This window comes from Acomys minous, assembly GCF_964271855.1.
Source record: "Acomys minous genome assembly, chromosome: 6".
NCBI lineage: Eukaryota > Metazoa > Chordata > Mammalia > Rodentia > Muridae > Acomys > Acomys minous.
In genome coordinates this window covers 51,332,584-51,358,822 of record NC_140487.1, presented here as the reverse complement: position 1 = coordinate 51,358,822, position 26,239 = coordinate 51,332,584, and the positions used below count along the sequence as shown (strand labels likewise).

General features: G+C 38.4%; 2 protein-coding genes across 2 annotated transcripts in view; both read left to right on the top strand.

Annotated features, from left to right (window-relative positions):
- LOC311600536 (vomeronasal type-1 receptor 48-like) overlaps nt 1–26,239 on the top strand; it is a gene marked incomplete at both ends in the record, with an annotated part of 120,925 nt that overhangs the window by 49,286 nt on the left and 45,400 nt on the right. The window lies entirely within an intron of this gene.
- Nucleotides 13,070–13,963, top strand: LOC311599039 (vomeronasal type-1 receptor 100-like; the record flags this gene model as incomplete). Its single annotated transcript, XM_084784722.1, has 1 exon — nt 13,070–13,963. The coding sequence occupies one exon, from the start codon at nt 13,070–13,072 to the stop codon at nt 13,961–13,963; it is 894 nt and encodes a 297-aa protein (XP_084640848.1).

Sequence of the window (26,239 nt, the reverse complement as noted above, 5' to 3'; positions counted from 1 at the left end):
TGCTGGTCTAACTGGATGTCTATGTGTAAAAAAATGCAACTGGACCCATATTTGTCACCTAGTACAAAACTCAAATCCAAGTGGATTAAAGACCTCAACATAAAACCAGAGACACTAAATCACTTAGAAGAAAAAGTGGGGAAGAGCCTGGAACATATTGGCACAGGAGACAACTTCCTGAACAGAACACCAACAGCCCAGGCATTAATGTCAACAATTAATAAATGGGACCTCATGAGGCTGAGAAGCTTCTGTAAGGCAGGTGACACGGTAAAGAGAACAAAGCGACAGCCTACAGACTGGGAAAAGATCTTCACCAACCCCACATCTGACAAAGGTCTAATATCCAAAATATATAAAGAACTCAAGAAATTAAATACCACCAAACCAAATAACCCAATCGAGAAATGGGGCATGGAACTAAACAGAGAATTCTCAACAGAGGAATATCAAATGGCGGAGAAACACTTAAAGAAATGCTCAACCTCCTTAATCATCAGGGAAATGCAAATCAAAACAACACTGAGATTCCATCTTACACCCATCAGGATGGCTAAGATCAAAAATTCAAGCGACACCACATGCTAGCGAGGATGTGGGGAGAGAGGAACACTCCTTCATTGCTGGTGGGAATGCAAACTAGTACAACCACTTTGGAAATCTATCTGGTGCTATCTCAGAAAAATGGGACTAGGGCTTCCTCAAGACCCAGCTATTCCACTCCTTGGAATATACCCAGAAGATGCTCCAGCACACAGCAAGAAAATTTGCTCAACCATGTTCATAGCAGCCTTATTCATAATAGCCAGAACATGGAAACAGCCTAAGTGTCCCTCAATAGAAGAATGGATAAAGAAACTGTGGTACATATACACTATGGAATACTATTCAGCTATTAAAAACAAGGAATTCCCGAAATTTGTGGATAAATGGATTGAGCTAGAAATGATCATAATGACTGAGTTAACCCAGAAGCAGAAAGACTCAAATGGTATATACTCACTTATATCTGCATATTAGCCCAAGGGGCATGTCCCATGAAAGCCTTCACTTACCAGGAAACTGAGACAGAGGGGCGGACATTCTAGTGGGACTCTAGATGAGAGAATCATGGGAGAAAGGCAAAGTAGAAGGACCCAGAGGGTCCTAGAAACCTATAAGTAGAACATTATGATAGGCAGATTTGGGCCCAGGGGTCCCGCTCAAACTAAGGCACCAGCCAAGGACAATACAGGTGGTAAACCTTAAGCCCCTACCCAGATCTATCCAATGGACAGAACACTCCCCACAGTAGAGTGGAGAGTGGGATATGACTTTCTCAAATACTCTGGTGCCTCACCTTTGACCATGTCCCCTGGAAGGGGAGACCTGGTGGCACTCAGAGGAAGGACAGCAAGTTACCAAGAAGAGACTTGATACCCTATGATCATATAGAGGGGGAGGTAATCCCCCTCAGGAACAGTCATAGGGGAGGGGAATAAGGGGAAATTGGGAGGGAGAGAAGAATGGGAGGATACAAGGGAGGGGATAACCATTGAGATGTAACAAGAATAAATTAATAAAGGAGGAAAAAAAATAATGTACCATAAAATGAGTAGCCATACTAGAAGTCAAAAAAAAAAAAAAAAAAAGAAACTTAGGTAGTAATTTGTCTCTTATCCAGAGAGCCGCTTTTGACTTAGAATTTCAGGCTGTTGGGTGAGACAACTCTCTCTGTAACTATCTCCAGCTAACATTAGGATATTAGGATGTTAGTCTGACATTTTCTTTCTTTTTTGAGGGGTCTTTGAGTGGTTTATGTATCAAGGTGACTGTGGCCTTATAGAATGAGTTTGGTAATGTTCTCCCATTTCTATTTCATGAAATAGTTTGGAGATAATTGGTATTAGCTCTACATTGAAGGTTTGGTATAATTCTGTGCTGAAACTATCTGTCCCTGGGCTTTTTTGTGGGAGGGTTGTGAAAAATCTAATGACTGCTTCTATTTTTGCAGGGGATATAGGACTATTCCATTTATTTACCTGGTCTTGACTCAACTATGGGAAATAGAATCTATCAAGAAAATTGTTCATTTCACTTAGATTTTCATATTTTATGGAACATAGACTTTTGAAGAAAGACAATGACTCTCTAGAGTTTCTTGGTGTCTATTGTTAAGTCTCCCATTTCATTTCTGATTTTGTTGATTTGGATAACATCTCTTTGTCTTTTAGGTAGTTTGGCTAAGGGTTTTTCTATCTTGTGGGTTTTCTCAAAGAACCAGCTCATGGTTTTGTTGATTCTTTGAATTGTTCTCTTTGTTTTCTAATTTACTAATTCCAGACATCTACTCCTCTTTGGTATGTCTGCTTCTCCAACCTCCACCCTAGGGCTTCCAGATGTGCAGTTAAGTTACTTGTATGAGTTGTTACCAATCTCTTTATGAAGGTGCTTAATGCTATGAACTTTCCTCTTAGCACTGCTTTCTTTGTCTCATAAATTTGGATATGTTGTATCTTCATTTTCATTAAATTTCTTTCTTTATTTCTTCTTTGACTCAGTTATCATTGAGTAGGGATTTGTTCAGTTTCCAAATGTGTGTATGGATTTTGTTATTTCTGTTGTTTTTGAGGTCCAGCTTTAGTCTACAGTGGTTTGATACAATACAAGGTCAATTTTCTTGTTTCTTTTGAGGTGTCTTTTGTGACAGAGAATATGATCAATTTGGAAATGGTTCTGTGTGGTGCTGAGTAGAGGGTATAATCTTTTGTGTTTGGGTGAAAGATTCTGCAGATTAGCTCCTTTTGATTCATGACATGGGTTAGTGTCATTATTTCTTAGTTTAGCTTCTATTTCATTGACCTATCCTTTGGTGAGAGGAGGTGTTGAAATATCCCACTATGACTGTGTGGGGATCTATGTGTGGTTTAGATTTTATTGATGTTTTTTAAAAAAAATGTGGGTGCCCTTGTATTTGGGGCATATATTCAGAATTGTGACGCTATCTTGCTTGAGTTTTCCTTATATGAGTATGAAGTGTCATTCCTAATCTCTTTTATTTAATTCTGGTTGACATTCTATTTTCATTAGATATTAGAATGGCTACTCCAGCTTGCTTCTTGTAGCAGGGGCAAGACTTAGTAGAAACAGCAAGACTCTGACAAGTCATCATGAGTCAGAAGAAGAAGCAAAACCAGTGAACAGGAGCAGCAAGACTCAACTCAACTGTGCCATGAGAATATTTCTCTGCACAAATTGAAATGTAGAGAAGTGAAGCCAAGTGAAATGATGTGACCCCTTGCAAAGTGCCATGATGCAAAAGCCTTGTCTCACAGTCTGTTGGCTTCTATTTATCCCTTTTCAGAGTCCACACAAGGAGTTTTTGAGCTGACAAACACAGGCCCCTCAAATAGGGCAGCTTCTCACAAAACATCATGAGCCCTTTCACCAAAGTATTTTCAGTGGTTGAAAAACATTCTCACATGCCACACTTGGGATCAAAGGAAAATATATATTCACATGACAGAACTAATTTTTTTAAAGAAACAAGAAACTTCCACTTCAAAAACCTGCACAGATTTTAGTATAAAAACAAAGAAATAGATCAATAGAATCAAACTGAATAAATAGAAATAAACCCACACCCCTACAAGCACTTGAATTTTGAAAAAGAAGCCAAAACCACACAATGGAAAAGAAGAAGAATCTTCAACAAATGGCGCTGATCTCAATGGATATCAGCATGTAAAAGAATGAAAATAGATCCATGTTTATCACCTTGCACATAAATCCAAGTGAATCAAAGATCTCAGCATAAAATTAGATGCACTAAGTTTAATAGAACAGAAAGTGGCGAATAGCCTTGAACTCATTGGTACCAGAGATAACTTCCTGAATAGAACACCAACAGCTCAGGCACTAAGATCAACAGTTAATAGATGGGACTTCCTGAAACTGAAAATCTCTAGTAAGGCAAAGAACACTGTCAATAAGACAAGACAGCAGCCTAAAGGATGGAAAAATATCCTTATCAACCATATCTTTGATAGAGAGCTAATATCCAAAATATATAAAGAACTCAAGACAATAAACATCAACAAACAAAATAATCCAATTAAAAATGGCCTGGTGGCACTCAGAGGAAGGATAGCAGATCACCAAGAAGAGACTTGATACCCTATAAGCATACATAGGAGGAGGAGGTCCCCCTCAGTCACAGACATAGGGGAGGGGAGTAGGGGGAAAATGAGAGGGAGGGAGGAATGGGAGGATACAAGGGATGGGATAACCATTGAGATGTAATATGAATAAATTAATAAACTATTAAAAAATGGTGTATAAAGCTAAACAAAATTCTCAACAAAGGAATTTCTAATGGCCACGAAGCAGTTAAAGAAATGTTCAATGTCCTTAGTCATCAGGGAAATGCAAATCAAAACAACTCTGAGATTACATCTTATATCCATAAACATGATTAAGATTAAAAAACCCTCGAAAAATAGCATGTGCTGGAGGAGATTTGGAGCAATATAACACTCCTCCATTGCTGGTGGGAGTGAAAACTTGTATAACCACTATGGACATCAGCCTTAAGGTTTCTCAAAAACACTGGGAATAGTTCTACCTTAAAACCCAGCTATAAGACTCTTGGACATATACCCCAAAGACACTCCAAAATACTGCAAGGACACATACTCATAGTATTTTTTTAAAAGAAGATACATGTAAGGGACATCCCTAAACTATTTATACACAGCCAGCATAACCATAACACCCAAACCAAGTAATGAATAACAGAAAATGGGAAAATTACACTCATAGCTCAGGCACTAAGATCAACAGTTAATAGATACCTGAGGAAAATTGCTCAAAAATAAAATACCAGAAACTGAATATAGGTATACATCATTTAAAAAAAGCCTACTTCATGTACAGGTTGGCATCATCCCCAAAAAGAAATGGATTAACATATACAAGTCTATAAATATAATAAACTACATAAATAGACTTAAAGGAAAAAATGACACAATAATCATAAAAGTGCAAAAAAGTATTTGGAAAATATAATTTGCATTCCTGGTAAAAGTCCTAGAAAATATAGGATTAGAGAGAACACCCCACCATAATAAAAGGTATATATGGAAGAAACTCACAGGAAACAATATCCTAAATGCAGTCCCGAATGAGACAGGGATGCCCCCTATACCCAATCCTTTTCAACATGATGCTCAAAGGACTAGCTCTAACAATAACACAAGAGTAGAAAGTTAAAGAATCCAAGCAGGAAAATAATTCTAAATATCCTTATTTACAAATGATACAGACTATACATTAAAGGCTCTAAAATCCTTAAAACATTTCTAGAAATGATAGCCAAATTCAGCAGTGTGGCAACATAAAGAACCAACTTGTATAAATTAATAGCACTTCTATATAGCAACAATAAAATATAGAGAGGGGATCATGGAAACATTCACAATATCTTCATAGAAAAGAAAATATCTAGGAATAAACCTAACCCAGACACAAATGCAGACACATTTGGACATCTTATTTTTGGTAAAGAAGCCATAAATACACACTAGAAAAAATGCATTATCTTCAACAAATGCTGGTCAAACTGGGTGGCCGCATGCAGAGGACTGCAAGTAGATCCATACTTATCACACTGTACAAAACTCAATCCAATGGATCAAAGATTTCAGCATAAGGCTAGATACCAAGATATAAGAGATAGTGGGTGAATAGCCTTGAATTCATTGGTACAAGAAAAGACGTTCTGAACAGAACACTTGTAACACAGTCACTAAGCACAACAATTAATAAATAGAACCTTATGAAACTGAACATCTTCTGTACAACAAGAGACGCCATCATTCAAACAAAGCAGAAGGCCATAAAATGGGAATATAATTTTTTCCAACTACATATCTGATTTAGGGCTAATATTCAAAACATATAAAGAAGTCAAAATCTGGACATTAAGGAAAGCACTGAACTAGAAGACTGGATACAGATATAAACAGTAAATTCTCAAAAGTGGAACATCAAACGGGAGAGAATAAATCAAAGAACTGTTCATCATCTTTATTCATCAGGGAAATGCACATTAAAGATTTTTAGAGATCTCATCTTATACCAGTCAGAATGGCCAAGATGAATGAAACAAATGATAGCTCATCCTGGTGATGATGTGGAGTAAGGGGAACACTCATGCATTGCTAGTGGGAGTGCAAACCTCTACATCCATTATTAAAATCAGTGTACAAGTTTCCTCAGGAAGCTGGGAAACTATCTACTTCAAGATCCATCTTTACCATTCTTGGACATATACTCAGAAGATGCTTCATTATACTAGAGAAGTACTTGCTCAACCGTGTTCATTGCTGCACTATTCAAAATTGGCAGAAATTGGTAACGAAGCAGATGTCCAGCAGCATATGAATAAATAAAGAAAATATGGTACATTTTCACAATGAAATATTACTCAGCCCTTGAAAATAATTAGTTCATAAAATTCACAAAAATTGAATGAAACTAGAATAAAAATCTGGAGTGAGGTAATTCAGGCCAGATAGAAAAACATGGTACTGATTTACTTATATGTGTTTTTCAGTGGTTAAGTCATTGATGTAAAAATAATACAATCCATATAACCACAAAGTTAGATAATCAGTGGGGCCAGGTGGTAGGTATAAATCTCCTTACAAAAATAATAGAACATATAGCTATGGACAAAGTGTGGATGGGCTGGAAAGGGTGGATTGAAAAAGGAGAGGAGTGAAGAGGGTGCAAGAAAGTGAATGGCGAGAAGGATAGCTAGGTAAAACTAGTGAACAACTGAAGTGTTGTATGGAAACTTAGTACAGTAGCAGCTTCCTAAACATTTTGTATATATTCATCTACAGCACACACACACACACACACACACACATACATGTATATGTATATGTATATGTAATGTGTGTGTTTGCGTGTGATGAAATTGTAAATGACAGAGCCCAAACTGACATGACTTATCATCAAGTGAAACTTCCAGAACTGAGACTCGGTTACGTCATTGAGTTGTTGGATGAAAGGATACCATGGGAACCATTATACAACTCAGGATATTGCCAATGCTACTGCTTGCTCTCTATCAACTGATGATAAGCCCCTTGTAGCTAAAGACAACAGCTACACGTATCATTTAACTCAGAGAATTTAAGTTTGTGCTTATTTTGAAACTTTAGGAATGAAAGGGTCTATAACTATGACCAGTGTTCATAGTACTAGAAGGTGCTTGTCACACTACCAAAGGTGAAAGGTCAACACCAAGCTAGACACAAACCATTTAATCTACAATAGTAACCTACCTACAAGATATGCTGGTGCAATAATGGAACAAATCTGGTGAGAGTAACCAACCAATACCTGATTTGATATAAGGGCCACTCAATGAGATGGAGCTCATAAACAATGCGGCTTAGGTGGCCAAGAACCTGAGATGAGATAGGCCAGAGAACTGTGGGAAAATCAAAATGCTTATGTTCTCCTAAAGGAACACAGCAACAAAATGAACAAAGTGACTCCTGATGACGTTCTCATAAATCTGTCCTTCAGGAGCCATATTTAGAGAACCTTCCTCCAGCAACAAATGGAAGTAAACCCAGAGACCCACCAGCAAACAATGTGCAGAGTGAGAGACCTTGGAATGCTCAGCCCAATGTGGAATGTCTCCATCAAATCCCTTCATTTAGGGCTCACAAAACTGCGAAATTAGAGGGACAGTTTGGAAAACCCAGAGGTATGGCGGATACCAAGGAAACAAGGCCTGCTTAACACATCACTACTGATACACATGTAAATGCAGAGATTGAGGCAGCACGCATATGACCTAAACAGGTCTGTACCAGGGAGAGTCCTCTAACTGGAAGGAGAAGTACACACAAGGATCCATCCTTTACCCAGAATCTTTCTCAATCTGATAGCCATTTCCAAGTGAAAGATTAGTTTTTTCCCCAAGGGAGTCTCAGTGGTAAAACACATCACTACTTAGGGCAGGCCATATACACTGGAGTAGATGGCCAACACAATAGCACCTCAATTGAATCTTTTAAGATTCTTTGACTGGAAAGGTTGAGTTGGGCATTCTGTTTTTCTTTATTTTGGGTTGTTTTTATCTTATAGGTTTTTTTGCACATATATTTTGGCATCCACTTTTGTGTTTTTTGTGATATTCTTTTGTGTGTGACTTGTATGTCTCTACGTAAACAAAAATATTATACATCATGAGTGTGTATGTAAACATAGAAACAAAAGTACTATTAGCAAACTCATTCTATGATGCCACACTAACCATAATACAGAAACCACACAAATAATCAGCAAAGAAAGGTAATTTCAAACCAATTTCTCTCGTGAACATTGATGCAAACATACTCAATAAAATACTTGTAGTGTACATAAGTAACCTCTCAAATTCTATCAAACTCCTACAACTGACAAATACCTTCAGCAAAGTAGCTGGATACAAAATTAACTAAAAAGTAAATCAACAGGCTTATAAACAGGTGATAAACAGGCTTATAAACAAATTATGTAAGTAGCACCCTCACAATAGCCATATATAATATAAAAATATCTTGGTGTAACTCTAACTAAGCAAGTAAAGCCTTGTATGACAAGAATTTCAAGTATTTGAGGGAAGATATTAGGAGACTGAAAGGTCTCCCATGCTCATGGATGGGTAGGAATAACATATTAAAATGACCACCTTACCAAAAACAATCCATAGATCCAGTGCAATTCCCATAAAAATTACAACACAATTCTTTACATACCTTGATCTTTCAGTTTCTAATATCTATACTCCAAATGCAAGGGCTCCAGGAATAGATTCTTCTTATCAAATTCGGTGTCGTAGAGCTTGGTGAATACACATTTATGAAATTAATGTCTTCTTGGTTAACTATTCCATTGATTACAGTGAAATACTCCTATTTATCTCATATAATTGGTTTTAGCTAAGAGTTTATTCTGTCATATGTTTGTCAAGTGGTTCCTGCTTTTTTCTGCTTCCTTTTGATTAAAATACATTTGCCCATCCTTTTGCTCTAAGGTAGTGACTATCTTTAAAATTAAGATATGTTTCTTGTAGGCAGCAGACAGATGGGTTTTGTTCTTTGATCCATTCATCTGTTCTCTGTCATTTGAGTGCACAATTGAGGCAATTAATGTTTAAGTTATTATTGAAATGTGTATTTTAGTTCAAGACATCACATTGGTACTGTGTTCTCAGTGGTACTTATATGGTTTCAATTTTTTCTCAGTCTCTCTGCTATGCTCATTCCTAGCTTCAGCACAAAATAATGCTTGCTGCATTGCCTTAGGTTTGGTTTGCTGAATAAACATTTTTTAAGGATGTCTATGTTCTGGAAAATTGTTCTTCCTTTAATCATGGAAGTGGTATTGCTGGATTTATTATTTCAGAATCGCTGTCATTTAAGATTTGGGGTGTATTGCTTCAGGCTCTTCTAGTTTTGAAAGTTTACCTTGAGAAATCAGCTGTTCCTACATTACTGTTTTCCTGGATTTAGAGAAGTTCACTTTTCTATATAATTGATTTTCTTTATTTGTGACATGCAGTTTTTCTTTTAGAGCTTTTGGTCCACTTTTGTTGCTGTTGTTGTTCTGTATACTTAGTGTTTTAACTATAAGATACAAGGGACTTTTATATTTTATGAGCTTTTAATATTTGTATGGGTGTGCCTTTTATAATTTGAGGCATTTCTCTTCTCCAATCTTATTGAAAGTGTTGTATTTGCCATTGACTTGGGATTATTCACTCTCACCTGTGCCTATAATTTGAAAGTTTGATTTTTTTCCCATGGTATCTGAAATGTCCAATACTTTCAAGGCTTGCACTCAAATGAACTACATTCCCAGCATCACATCCTGATTTCTATTGATAATACAGTTGCATCACCTTACTTCTGTGTGTTCTGTAAAATAGATTATTTTCTCCAAATGTGTTTGGAGGAGGTGACATTTTCTTAATTTTAACCAAAGAGCTGTTAAGTTTTAGATAAGAAGGTGAGTGACTCAAGTACGCGTGGAAGCCACCTCAGATATTTTGAGGGCAGGAAGGATACCTTGGGGAATTAAAAATGGCTTTTTTTTTGCTTCTCTTAAATGGGATATTATTATTGTTGTTACTTTGGTTATGTTTACAAGACTAGCAATCAGTTAGTCCACATGAATAGTTATGGCCTGGGGGGAATAACTCATGGGCAATGCAGAGCTCAGCTGTTATTATATTACTGTTCTGGAATTCAGGAAGTTAACTTTACCATTTGATGGTAATTTGATGGTAACAGGTTTGTAACAAGCACAAGTCAGAACTGCCTTCTCCCGATGACATGATAATTATAAATCTAAAGGGAGATAAGCTGATGACATATCTTCCTTATAACTACATTTTAGGGCCTAATTCTACATAGATGATTTTCAAAGGAGCTGCCAGGTGAGTGTTTCTTTTCATTAATAGGGAGAGCTCTAAGCAGGTGGTAGAATGAAGCAAGATTTTGTGTAATAAATGATTAGAGAATTCTACACCTAAAATATTACTTTTGAGATGTACTGTGTACCAAGCATACAACAAATGCTTGTAGACATAAAGATATCAGTGTAATGATTACTAAAAGAACATAGATTTCACTTAATATGATCTATTTTATATCTTACACTAGAAGGGGCCTTATTGGAAAGAGAGGCCTAGCAGAAGTGTGGATAGAGAAACAGCACAGGTTAATAGTGTGGAGATGATCAGTGGGTGCTATCTCTTGAATGATAATTCATGAAACCCTCAACTTTTACAATTAATGTGTATTCATATGTATGTAAAGAGTAGCTCTAGATGCAATATTTTACAAAGCATATCTGAAACAAGGTTCTTCTGAATGTGTACTCTAATAATTGCATGAACATGATTCCATCTAGGTATTGCCAACTCTCTTAGTTTTATATCCCTGTAGCAAAACACCTGGATTAACTTAGAGAGTGAAAAACAAAGAACAGATATTTATTGGTTTGTAGGAGTGCATTTATAACATTAAGACACTTTTAAGTTGTATTTTGCATTCAATCATTTTACTCCATTTCTCAAGTTAACTGGCTGTATGCCTTTAAATATATGAAACTAAAGCTAAGAATATACAAGTGTTAAATAATTTATACCTTATGGGTAGTTTTCTATTTTGTTAACTTTGCATACATTAGTAAATCTTTGCAAATTTTAACACATGACTTAGTTAAACAGAGGACATTCTTAACATTATATAACAAGTTTTGAAAATCTTTTAGATTTGATAATTCTATTGCAATAATTTCTAATAAAGTATATTTTTGAAGGAATTTCAAATGCATTTGGAAATCCTTATTATTTATTATTTATTAAATTCTTTAAAAATTATCCTTACAAAATAAAACTATATAACTTTCAGTATGTATGTGACTGTTACTGCTAAAATGAAATCAGATTCAATATTTCTATTTTTTAAAATTGAACCATGCAACATTGCTACAATATAATATTGAGTAAACTTTTCATTAACTATGATAAACATACTTTCAATTCTTGAGTAGTATAATGCTAATTGAGGTCAAATTCCTTAAAGTTTCCTCTAATAGTTACAAAATACAATTGCTTATTAAAATATGCATTCACAATGAAATGCAAAGTAAATTTAAATTTAGGTGATGAATAACCCTGGTTCATTTTTCTTTTGCTCAAATATCAATTACTAATGTATATAAGGATAAAATGGAAAGTGAAGGCAGGTATTGTAGCACACACTATTATCCCAGTACTTTCAAGGCTAAAGCAGGAGCATGCTGAATTGATTGAAGTCAGTCTTAATTTCAGGTTGAGCTACCTATTTCTCTTTGTCTTACACACACACACACACACACACACACACACACACACACACACACACATACAAACATATACACACATACACACACATGTACAAACACACATAGGCATGCACACATGCACATGCAAACACACATAAAATATAACAAAATTTAACTGGAAAATGTAATGTAGAATTGTGAAATTATTGTCTTTTAACAAATAGTACAACATAACACCAGTTAATATCATTAGTTATGGGCAGCACAGCCTTAGCATCATAGAAACCAAATGATAGAAACATGAGCTTATGATTGCAAACATTACAGATTTTTCAGTTTATTTTGAGTAATTAACATTAAATATCTGCACTAGTATACTATGCAGGAACTACATATCTGATCATGGTAACTGGGTAACAGAAGTCACTTCTGGATTTTCCTTAAAGTTCATTTTATTAAATAATAACATTTTATATAACTCTTAGTTTTTCACCCAATGATGTAAAGACATAAGTATAAGGAGCAGAATACCAGGGTACAAATATCTGATCAGGGAATTGGAAATGACAGGACTCCTCAGGCAGGGAGAGGAGAGGAAAATACAGGATTTGAGAGGACGGTAAAGGTGAGTATCAGGATACAATTCATCAGATAGGGAAAATGAGTAGGTTCTTAGGTAAGGTTGGGCGGGGGGGAATAAATACAGAGGAAGGATGAAGTTAAGTAAAATTAAAACATGGATGGCTGAAACAGCCATAAGGAATCATACTGTTAATGATTTACACTCCATTATATATCCCAAAAAAGTAAAAAAAAATAAATAGAGAGTTCGTCTTTATACTTAGGAGTTCATTAATTTTGAGTTGGGGTTCACAAAGAGTTTAAATATTATAGGAACAGACTGGAAACAGTATAGGTCCATTTATAACCATAATTAATGGACATGTGTGTGTGTGTGTGTGTGTGTGTGTGTGTGTGTGTGTGTGTGTGTTTGTGTGTTTGTGTGTGTAGGGTGTGATGTCTAGTCTGGAACACTAAGGGTTAAAGAGACAGATTAATCAAAATTTAGTTAGAAAAATAAAAGTGATTTAGATATACTCTCTATTGAATTACAACTTTCATGTATACTCTATTTTTCAGATATAAAAAATATTCTTCCACTATGCCCTTAATATGAATAAATTTCTCACCTATGACTTCATTCAGGAATGTCTTTTATTTTCAAGCTGGACTTGGAATCATAGCCAATATGTTTCTCTTTTTATTCTATACTCTCATAATTCTAGGTCAGAGACCTAAACCTACAGAATTGATCTCTTGTCAACTGACTTTCATTCACATGATGCTGGTTCTCACTGGAGGGGATATTTGGCTTAGAGACATATTTGAGTCACTGAATATGGAGAATGACTTCAAATGTAAAATAACTTTCTACATACACAGAGTGATGAGAGGCCTCTCTATCTGCTTCACCTGCCTCCTGAGTGTGTCCCAGGCTGTCACTATCAGCCCTAGCACCTCCTTGTTGGCAAAATTTAAACAGAAACTAAAGAAATACATGATCAATGCTTTCTTCTATGTTTGGCTTTTCAATTTGTCATTCAGTAGTAGCCTGATCGTCTATGTTGGTGGATATACGAACATGAATGCTACCAACCAGATGAAGGTCACTAAATCCTGTGCATACTTCCCCATGAACTACATCATCAGGGGACTGATTTTAACAGTGGCAACCTCCAGAGATGTGTTCCTTGTAGGAGTCATGCTGACCACCAGCACATACATGGTGATTGTCTTGTTCAGACATCAGAGGCAATGCAAGCATCTTCATAGCATCAGCCACCTTAGAGCATCCCCTGAGAAAAGGGCCACCCAGACCATCTTGCTGTTGGTGGTTTTCTTTGTGGCCATGTACTGGGTGGACTTCACCATCTCATCCACCTCATTCCTACTATGGATGTATGACCCAGTCCTCCTGACTGTTCAGAAGTTTCTGATGAATGTTTATCCTACAATCACTCCTTTGCTACAAATCTGTTCTGATAAGAGGATAATCAATGTGCTGAAAATCTTGCAGCCGAAGTGACACTAGATTGTTTTAAAGGATGTTTTTCTCCTTAAAAAATGATTTATTTATTTTTATATATTCAAGTGTTGTGCCACCATGAATGCATGGGTGTATATGCTATGTTGGGGTAGCCCTACTAATTGTTTGTTCATTTGTTTTTCTAAATTACAGATTCTTCTTAAATTTCAATTGTTCAAATAGCAAAGTGAGTTTCTTTATATTATTTTTCAAATGTGCTATTACATATATACATTCTTTTGGCATTTCTGCCACCAAGTACTATACAATTCTTAAATCCATTGTAAACCATAAGTTGCTATTTCCACACGAGTTCTGTTTCTCCTTTTTACTTTATATCATAAATGTATCCTTGATGCTGAGGTTACTCAAAAGAAGTGCCTTGCGAATAATCACTTTTTAAGTCTTTCTATCAAAAACAATTTAGTCTACTCTTAGTCATCAAAAGTAGTTTGAATTATAGTTTTAATTCTGCTTACTATTAAAATTTCTCTCAATCTTAAAAATATTGTGAATTTATTTTATTTTTATTAAATATTTTTTCACTTTTTACATATACATTTATATTACACACATATACATAAACTACCTACAGCAAGAAGAACCATGACATAGTCAGGAATTATATAAATGTTACATTCTTGGTGTTTTGGCTATTTTTATTTGGCAGCCTTGAAAAAAACATCTTTCCTATCTTGGTGTGTCTAAAATTCTGAATGTAAGTCAATATCTATCTTATCTTATCATTATAAACTTAAAGTTTGCATGACTGCTGTCCAGGCCCTTCTATCTTTCATAGTCTCTGTTGAGAAGTCAGGTGTAATTCTGTTGGTTTTGCATTCATATGTGACTTGCCTTTTTCTCTTGCAACTTTTACTATTCTTTCTTTGTTCTGTACATTTAATGTTTTGATTGTTATGTTGCAGGAAGATTTTCTTTTCAGGACCACTCCATTTGGAAGTCCATAGGCCTCTTATATGTTTATGAGAATTTCTTTCTTCAGGTTGTGGAAGTTTTCTTCTATGAATTTGTTGAAAATATTTTCTGGGCCTTGGAGTTTGGAGTCTTCTTCTTCAATTCCCATTATTCTTAGATTTGGTCTTTTTATAGTGTCCCAGATTTCTTGGGTGTTTTGTGTCAGGACTTTTTCATTTTAACATTTTCTTTGATTGATGTATCGATAACTATGATTGTATCTTCCACACTTGAGATTCTCTCTTTCATCTTATATGTGGTTGCCATCGCTTGTATCTGTTATTCCTCTTCACTTCCCTATGTTTTCCAACTCTAAGATTACCTCAGATTGCATATTCTTTTCTGCTTCTAATTCCCTCTTTAAGTCTTGAATAGTCTCATTCATTTCTTCCTCCTGTTTGATTGAAATTTCCTATAATTCTTTATAGGATTTATTCAACTCCTTCATCAGTTTTGATATATTTTCCTGTAATTTTTATAGCTTTTATTCAATTCCTTTATCTTTTTTGGATATATTTTCCTGTAATTCTTTTTTATTTTACTTTTATTGAATGTCTATGATTTACACACCATGCACCAAAATCCCTCTCCTCCCACAGTAAAACAAAAGAAACAGACTAACAAAAATGTTGTCACAGAAGCTGTAGTGTATCTTGCAGTATAGCCGTTTGTCCACATAAATTTACTTTTAAATGTTCATTGTTACGAGTCATGGGTCTGGTTGGAGGCCTACACAATTGTTACCAGATCCTCACTGGGAGTGCTGTAGGATATCCTGTTGTTGCTGTGTTTCAAGGACGTTCTTAATCTTTGAATATATAGGTCCTGCCTCTTCATGTGTTCCAACAGGTCATACATGAGTTAGATGTTGGGGTGAGGTCAACTTAGAGCCTTGGATAAGAGCCTGCTCCATTCTCCTCAGGGCAGGGCCCGTTCTGGCTCCTGTGTCATAGTGGTATGGCTAGCTCTCCTGCTTCCCTGCTCCCATGTCATCAGGGCATGGCCGGTTCACCCACTCCCTTGTACTCAGGGTTGGGCCCACTCTCCAACTCCTGTGTCATCATAGCAGGGCCAGCTCTCCTGTTCCTGTGTCCTCAGAGCAGAGCCCATTCTCCTACTCCCTGTAATCAGCATCAGGGCAGAGTCAGCTCACCCATTCCTGTGTCCTCAGGGCAGGACCCACTCTCCCACTCTTGTGTCATCATGGCACAGCCTACTCACCCACTCCCATGTCATCAGGGCGGGGCTGGCTCACCTGCTCCCATGTCCCCAGGGCAGGGCCAACTCTCCTGTTTCCTTGTCATCATGGCAGGGCAGACTTACTTGCTCCCGTGTCCCCAGGACAGGGTGCCTGCTCTCCTGTTCCCCTGTCATCAGGGCAGGGCCAGTTCACCTGCTTCCATGCCATCAGGGCAAGGCTGGCTTACCCACTCCCATGTCCTCAGGGCAGGCTGGCTCACCTTCTCCCATGTCATCAGGTCAAGGCCTGCTCTCCTGCTCCCTTATCATCATGATGGGGCCAGGTCATGCACTCCCATGTCATCAGAGCAGGCCCAGCTCACCTACTCCTGTGCCCCCAGGGCAGGGCCCACTGTCCTACTCCCTCATCATCATGGCAGGGCAGGCTTACCTGATCCTGTGTCCCCAGGGCAGGGTGCCCACTCTTCTGTTCCTCTGTTATCAGGGGAGGACTACCTCAATAGATCTTGTGTCCTCAAGGCAGGGCTGGATCATCCCCTCCCATGTCCTCAGGGCAGGGCTGGCTCACCCATTCCCATATCATCAGGCCAGGGCCCACTCACCTACTCCCATGTCCTCATGGCAGGGCCCACTCTCCCACTCCCTTTTCATCATGGCAAGGCTGGATCACCTGCTCCTATGTCCTCAGGGCAGAGCCTTCTCTCCTGCTCCAATGCCATCAGGGCAAGGCTGGCTCACCCACTCCCATGTCCTCAAAGCAGGGCCCACTCTCCTGCTCTGCTCCCTTGTCATCAGGGCAGGGTCAGCTCACCTGCTCCCATGTCCTCAGAGCAGGGCCAGCTCTCTAGCTCCTGTGTCCTCAAGGCAGGGCCAGATCTAAGGATCCCATGTCCTCAGGGCTGGCTCACCTGCTCCTGCGTCCTAAGGGCCAGCTCTCCTGTTCTTGTGTCCTCAGGGCCAGCTCTCCTGCTTCCATGTCCTCAGGGCCAGCTCTCCTGCTCCCATTCAATTCTCTAGATTGTTGCTGGCCATCAAGACCTGTATGGTCTCCTACTCCTGTGGGTACTGGATCTTGTGGGGCATCAAGCAGGTAGCAAGTGGAGCCTCCTCAGTCTTTTTTGAGTAGCTTGCAGAAACCATTGATGCTGTCCCAGCTCAGCTTCCTGTCCCAGGGAACTTGTAGCTCTGTTGATTTGTGCCTCACCAATGAGTCTCTGGTTCCATCCTGTGCTCCATCCACCATGGGCCCTGCCTCTGTGCTGGCCCCAGTATCCACCTCTGCACAGTCAAGCTCTTGGCACTGAGCATGGCCCCAAGGCCTGTGAGAGGAGGTCCATGAGGTCTGTGGTATGGGCAGTGCAGTCCTCGCTCAGGCTGGACTCCAATAGCACTAATTCCTCAAATGCCATCTCATACTGCACTGGGCCCCAATCTAAAAAGCAGTGGCAGTGGCAGCGGTGGCTGCCTGGGGTCCCTGGGAGATCACCAAAGTGTGGTTCCATGGTCTGAGGTGGGAGGGCATGGACAATCCATTTGACAGGATTTCCTTCTTTCTGGGAAACACCAACACTGTGGTTTGGATCTCTCAATATGGTGCTTTGGTGGCTGTGCAGTCATTGCTGTTCTGTGGATCTGACACAGTGTACAATTGATGCCACTTGGATGATCTCAACTTATGTATTTCTAATACATTGTACTAAGTGTTTTCTCCCAATCAGGCCACTCTCAGGGGTGAACATTTCTGTGTAGCTCTGGAACACAATCATCCCCCTCAGAATGTATGAGGACCTCATCTTTTGAACTCTGTGGACCCTGCACCCACCACATGGACCTGCACCCACCACTCTCCTATAGTTCTTTATAGGATTTATTCAATTCCTTTGTCTCTTTAGATGTATTTTCCTGTAATTCTTTTAGTGATTTATTTTCTTCTTTATAGGCTTCTATCATTTTCATTAGCTCAGATTTAAAATCTTCTCTTTGTGTTTCATGGGTGTTCAGATCTACAGGGCTTGCTGCGGTAAGATCACTGGTTTCTAGTGGTGTTATATGGTTCTGAGATTTGTTTCTAGCCTTCTTGCACTATCTCTATGCATCTAGTTGTCTCTGGTCTTAGCAGGCTTAGAGGTTTCTACACTGAGGTTTCTGTCCATGTTCCACATGGGCCAGGCAGGTTGGGAACAAGTAAAGAGAGCTCTATGCCAAAGGTTGTTTGCTAGGTCTCCAGAGAGACCTCCTCAGGATGTGTAAGAGTGGGTATTAGAGCCGCAACCAGCTCTGCTCAGCTGGGTTCCTTGTGTGTATCCCACTTGTACCATGGAGGAGAGAAGTGGGCTGATGGTTTTCCAAGCCCAAAGCTGCTCAGGTACCCTATAGTCCTTTTCAAGATGGCCAGATTCTGCCAGTCTGTGTTGTGTTCCAGATGGGCTAAGCCTGTAAGCAGCTTGTGGGCTATGAGACATTCATACTTAAAGTTGCTCAGGTACACTGCAGACTTTTTTTTTTTGAGATGACAGCAAGTGCCGGTCTTGGTCTGTGCCAGACTCAACTCTGTCTACCTGCTCTGCATCCCAGATGGGCCAGAATCATAAGTAGCTGGGGGGCTGAGGGGGACAAGAACCCAAAGCTACTGTGGTGTTCCACAGGCCTTCTAGAGATGACAGTGCTCTGCTTATCTGATCTGTGCCCCATTTGTGCTAGGCTGGTAAGCTGCTGGTCAGGTCTGCTCTGCATGGATCAGGCCAATAAGCTGCAGGTGGATGGCATTAGATCAGAGCCAGGAGCAGATAACAGGATGGCATCTAATGCAGATTGCAGCCTGAGGAGTTCTCTGCTTAGCCTTTCTGATTTGTGTCATAGCTGTGTCAGAGCAGTGTGCTTCAGATGGGCAGGCAGAGACACACCCAGGCCAGAAGTTGCTCACAGAATGGCAGCCAATGCAGATTGTGGCTAGCACCTGGATTCAGCTCTGCTTATATGCTCTGTGTCACCGATGGGCCCAGCTGGTAAGTGGCTGGGGCACTGAGCGAGACTGCAACTCAAAGCTTCTTGAATGCTCTACAGACCCTCTTGAGATGGCAAGGCTCTGCTTATCTGCTCTGTGACCCTGCTGGGCTAGGCAGACAAGCAACTGTTGTATGGAGAGCAATCATAGCCCAAAGGTGATTGGGTGCCCTGCACCTTTTCTTGGGAGGCAGCTAATGTGGATTGTGTCTGGTGCTGGGACTCAGCTCTGCCTGTCTGTTCCCTGTCCTGGATCTGGCAAGCAGTAGATGGGTGGCAAGAGCCCAAAGCTGCACGTATATCCCATAGTCCTTCTCAAGGTGATGGCTAATGTGTGCTGTCCCCCAGGATTTTTATGTGGGTTAGCTGGGTGACCATGGGCCAGACCCACCCATGTTCCCCACAATGTCGATCCCTCACCTGGGAATCAGCAGCCTTGGCATTTTACAGATCTCAGTTTGATCTTTAGGTCACTGTGCAGTCCTGATTTTCCTGCTAATCAGAGGCAGTTGTTGGTCAGCTTTGTCACCTTCTATCTCTTTCAATGTTGTGAATTTAAATTTTCCATTTTATCACAATGACTCAATGAATTTTATCTAGAAATTTCATGTACATCTTTATTTTCACTTTATTTCACCTACATTTAATGAAATATTATTGATAAAAATGCTTATATACACATACAATGTGTTTTATGTGAATGTGTGTATGCATGTGTATATGTGTACACATCAAGCATGTATGTTCATGTAAACATGGCCAGGAGATAAACTTTGCTGTCATTTGTGCTTTGACAGAGTGTTCCTCACCGTACCTGGGGCTTGCCAAGTAAGCCAAGATCATTTCCCTAGAGATACTTCTCTCTCTGCCTCTGCAGATCTGGAATTACGAGTGTTCACCATCATACCCCACCATTTAAAAATTGTTTTTCTTTTATTGAGAAAATATTTTTTCTTACAATCTATTTTGGTTAGGGTTTCCCCTTTCTTTAGTCTGTATAGTTCATCCTCATATACTCTCACATCCAGATCCACAGCCTGTATATTTGTCTATAGGGAAAAAACAGGCATCTAACTAATAATAAGAATAAACAATAGACAGATAAAACAAAAATAAGCAAATAAAAATAGGACAAAACAGAATGAAAATCAAAGAAAATCCACATTAAACATACAAATATAGAAACTCAAAAGTTTGACACACGCATCTTATTCAAATGAAAAATCAGAAGTCATAATATATGCAAAGGACATGTAATCTTTTTCATTGAATTTTAAGAAGTCCCGAACTTCTTTCTTTATTTCTTCTCTGACCCAGTTACCATGAGTAGAGAGATGTTGAAAAGCCTTTGTTAAAGCCTTGGAGAGATTAGGGATACAAGGTACATATCTAAACACAATCAAGTCAATATACAGCAAGCCAATAGTCACTATAAAATTAAAAGGAGAGAAACTTAAACCGATTCCACTAAACTCAGGGCCAAGTCAAGTTTTCACACTCTGTCTGCATCTCTTCAATTTGGTACTTGAAGTTCTACCAATAGCAATAAGACAACTGAAGGAGATCAAGGGGATACACATTGGAAAGGAAGCAGTTGAAGTATTGCTATTAAGAAATGATATGGTAGTATAAATAAGAGACCTCCCCCAAAAAATTCTACCAGAGAACTCCTACAGCTCATAAATACCTTCAGCAAAGTAGCTGGATACAAAATTAAGTGAAGAAAAATCAATAGCCCTTCTTTATACAAGCAATAAATAGGCTTAGAAACAAATTATGGTCTGATATGTATGCCATGTGCCCCCAAAATGTTAAGAAATGAGGCTTTAGAAGGTATAGTTGCTACTGTTTTTATGATGAACTAGATAGCAAAGGTGGTTTAAGGAAGCATTTGTTTTGGCTCCAGTTCCAGCATCCTGGAAATAATTCCTAGCACCAGGAGAGTGAGGCCATTAGTTTCTTTTTTTTTACTTTATTAATTTATTCTTGTTACATCTCAATGGTTATCCCATCCCTTGTATCCTCCCATTCTTCCCTCCCTCCCATTTCCCCCTTATTCCCCTCCCCTATGACTGTTCCTGAGGGGGATTACCTCCCTGTGTATATGTTCATAGGGCATCAAGTCTCTTCTTGGTAACCTGCTGTCCTTCCTCTGAGTGCCACCAGGTCTCCCCCTCCAGGGGACATGATCAAAGGTGAGGCACCAGAATATGTGAGAAAGTAATATCCCACTCTCCACTCTACTGTGGAGAGTGTTCTGTCCATTGTCTAGATCTGGGTAGGGGTTTAAGGTTTACTGCCTGTATTGTCCTTGGCTGGTGCCTTAGTTTGAGAGGGACCCCTGGGCCCAAATCTGCCTATCATAATGTTCTACTTGTAGGTTTCTAGGACCCTCTGGATCCTTCTACTTTGCTATTCTCCCATGCTTCTCTCATCTAGAGTCCCAGTAGGATGTCCTCCCTCTGTCCCAGTTTCCTGGTAAGTGAAGGCTTTCGTGGGACATGCCCCTTGGGCTAATGTGCAGATATAAGTGAGTATATACCATTTGAGTCTTTCTGCTTCTGGCTTAACTTACACATTATGATCATTTCTAGCTCAATCCATTTGTCCACAAATTTCGGGAATTCCTTGTTTTTAATAGCTGAGTAGTATTCCATAGTGTATATGTACCACAGTTTCTTTATCCATTCTTCTACTGATGGACACTTAGGCTGTTTCATGTTCTGGCTATTATGAATAAGGCTGCTATGAACATGGTTGAGCAAATTTTCTTGTTGTGTGCTGGAGCATCTTCTGGGTATATTCCAAGGAGTGGAATAGCTGGGTCTTGAGGAAGCCCTATTCCCATTTTTCTGAGATAGCACCAGATAGATTTCCAAAGTGGTTGTACTAGTTTGCATTCCCACCAGCAATGAAGGAGTGTTCCTCTCTCCTCACATCCTCGCTAGCATGTGGTGTCGCTTGAATTTTTGATCTTAAAATACTTAGGAGTTACTCTAACTAAGAAAGTGAAGGACTTGTTTGAAAAAAATTTCAAAACTCTAAAGAAAGAGATTGAAGATGACATGAGAAGATGGAATGATCTTCCTTGCTCATGGATCGGGAGAATTAACATAATAAAAATGGCCATCCTACCAAAAGCAATCTACAGATTCAATGCGATCCCTATCAAAATACCTACACAATTTTTTAAAGACATTGAAAGTTCAATTCTGAACTTCATATGGAAAAACAAAAAACCCAGAATAGCTAAAACAATCTTGTACAATAAAAGGTGCCCCGGAGGAGTCTCTATACCTGATCTCAAACTGTACTATAAAGCAATAGTAATTAAAACAGCATGGTACTGGCACAGCAACAGGCTGGTTGATTAGTGGAATCGAATCAAAGACCCAGATATGAATCCACACACATATGGTCATTTGATTTTTGACAAAGAAGCCAAATCCATTCGATGGAAAAGGGATAGCATCTTCAACAAATGGTGCTGGTCTAACTGGATGTCTATGTGTAAAAAAATGCAACTGGATCCATATTTGTCACCTTGTACAAAACTCAAATCCAAGTGGATTAAAGACCTCAACATAAAACCAGAGACACTAAGTCACTTAGAAGAAAAAGTAGGGAAGAGCCTGGAACATATTGGCACAGGAGACAACTTCCTGAACAGAACACCAACAGCCCAGACATTTATGTCAACAATTAATAAATGGGACCTCATGAGGCTGAGAAGCTTCTGTAAGGCAGAAGACACTGTCAAGAGAACAAAACGACAGTCTACAAACTGGGAAAAGATCTTCACCAACCCTACATCTGACAAAGGTCTAATATCCAAAATATATAAAGAGCTCAAGAAATTAAACACCACCAAACCAAATAACCCAATTGAGGAATGGGGCTTGGAACTAAACAGAGAATTTTCAACAGAGGAATATCAAATGGCTGAGAAACACTTAAAGAAATGCTCAACCTCCTTAATCATCAGGGAAACGCAAATCAAAACAACTCTGAGATTCCATCTTACACCCATCAGAATGGAGGCCATTAGTTTCATCATCCACAGTCAAGAAGAAGAAGAAGAAGAAGGATTTTTTGTTATCATTTCAGTTTCCTCATTTGTTATTGGTCTGTTTAGGTTGTTGACTTCTTGGTTCAATTTTGTGATATGGAAGATTCTAGCAAAGCATACAGGTCTCTTAGATTTTCCTACATAAGGAAGTACATTTTTTCTTTTTTCTCCTTTATTAATTTATTCTTGTTACATCTCAATGGTTTTCCCATCCCTGTATCCTCCCATTCTTCCCTCCCTCCCATTTTCCCCTTATTCCCCTCCCCTATGACTGTTCCTGAGGACAGGTTACCAAGAGGAAGTACATTTTTAAAAAATATCCTCTTATAATATTCTGAATTTATTTGGTGTGTCTTGGAATGTTTAGCTGTTCATTTCTGATTCTTTTCATTTGGATTCTCTTGTCATTTCTTTCTGTTCCTTGGGACAAGTGCTTGTCAATTACATTTGCTGATTCTTTATATTGTTGTCTTTGTTTATGTTTTACTTGTTTCTGCTTTTATTATTATTTCTGTCAACTGGGTTGTATCTGGTTTGTTACAACCTTTTGAACTGTAGAATTATGACATTATTTGTACTGTTTGTTTCTTATATTTAATGTAGGTGCTTAGAGCTACAAATTTCACTCATAGGATTGCTTTCAATGTATCCCAGAAGATTTGTCTTATTATTTTCATTTTCTTATAATTTCAGGAAGTTTTTCTTTTCCTCTTGGTATCTCCTTTGACACCCTCAACATTATGTAATGTGTTGTTTAATCTGTATGAGTTTTTGTATTTATTAGTGATTTGTTTGTTATTAATTTTAGCTTTCATTGCAGTGTGTTCAAACTGGATACAAGAAATGATTTTATACTATTTGATTTGTAATGATTCATTTTGCATTTTAAGTAATAGTCTGTTTTAGAGAAGTTTCTGTGTGTTGCATTTTGGTGTTTGTTGAGAATATTCTGTAGGTATCTCTTAATTGCATTTAGTGTATTATGTTTCTGTTTATTTTTGTCCAGATGACCTATCTATTGGAGAATGTGAGGTATTGAAATAACTTATTGATTATGGATTGATATTAATCTGTACCTTTTCATCCGAGAGTAGCTTTTTCTTATGAAATTATGTGTCTCAATCACAGATGGTGGCACCAATACACAAGATGTCTGAGCAGCCAGGAGGAGCCAAGGGACTGGGCTGGGAGCTACAGACCACAAGACCTGGAGAGCCTTAATTGAGAGGGGTCCACAAGATGTAGAGCAGAGATGGGTCTTGTCTCATGCCATTCAACTGGTCTACAGAGGACAGGAGCACAGTTTCCAGAGACTGGCTTCATACATGCCTGCGAGCTGCAGCTGTGCCCTATATCTCAGACTCTTTATCAGGGACTGAATTGTGGGTGGTGAAGTGCCAGCATCTAGATCTGCTGATGCAGAGAAGAACCCAGGAGAACTGGTGTCACAGAACAGTGAAAAATATTAAAATCAGCAAGGGAAAAAAGCTGCATAACATATAATAGCAAACCTATCAGAATTACATCTGACTTCTCAGTAGAGACCGTAAAAGCCAGAAGGGCCAGGGCAGATGTCCTGCAAACTCTAAGAATAGATGCCAGTCCAGACTGCTATACCCAGTGAAACTATCATTAACCACTGATGGAGAAAACAAGATATTCCCTGACAAAAACAAATTCAAACAGTACTTATCCATAAATCCATCCCTACAGAAGTAACTAGTAGAAAAACTCCAACCCAAACTGACAAACTACACCAAGATAACACAGGAAATAGATAACTTTACTGTATCAAAGCATAAACAGACAAACACTCTGTTGCAACCAACATCAAAATCAAGTGACCTAACAGTCATTGGTCATTAATATCTCTTGATATCAATGGCCTCAAGTCTCTAATAAAAAAAACACAGACTAATAGAATGGATGCATAAACAAGACTCAACATTCTTCTCCATTCAATAAACATATCTCAGCAACAATGGTAGACATTAACTCAGGGTAAAATACTGGAAAAAAGTATTCCTAGTAAATGGACACAGCTGGTGTATTCATTCTAACATATAATAAAATGGACTTTCAAACAAAGTTAATTAAAAGAGATGAGGAAGGACACTTCATACTCATTGAAGGAAAATTCAAACAAGATCACATCATGTTTCTGAATATCTACACCCCTAATACAAGGGTATCCACATTTGTAAAAGAAATATTAATAAAGCTTAAACCACACATCAACACCCACACATTAATAGTGAGAGACTTCAACATTCCACTTTCACCAAAGTATAGGTCAATGAAACAGAAGCTAAACTGGGAAATAATGACACTAACTGATGTCATGAATCAAAAGGATATAATGGATATCCACAGAACTTTTCACCCAAACACCAAAGATTATAACTTCTTCTCAGCACCTCATGGAACCTTCTCCAATATTGACCATTTAAAGGTCACAAAGCAAGCCTTAACAGATACAAGAAGATTGATATATTATCTTGTATCCTATCAGACCATCATGGATTAAAGGTAGACTTAAGCAAAATAGAAATAACAAAAAGCCTACACACACATGGAAACTGAACAACTCTCTACTCAGTTACAACTGAGTCAGGGAAGAAATAAAGAAATTAAGGACTTCCTAAAATTCAGTGAAAATGAAGTTACAACATACCCAAACTTATGGAACACACTGATCAGTGCTAAGAGGAAAGTTCATAGCACTAAGTGCCTCAATAAAGAGACTGGAAACCTATCATATAGGCAACTTAATGACACATGTGGAAACCATAGAAAAAAAAAGAATCAGAAATACCCAAGAGGAGTAGACATCTGGAAATAATCAAACTCAGGACTGAAATCAATAAATTATAAACAAAGGTAACAATTCACAGAATCAACAACACAAGGAGCTGGTTCTTTGAGAAAATGAACAAGATAGACAAACCATTAGCCAAAATAACTAAAAGGCAAAGAGTCAACAAAATCAGAAATGAAAAGGGAGACAACAGACACCGAAGAAATACAAA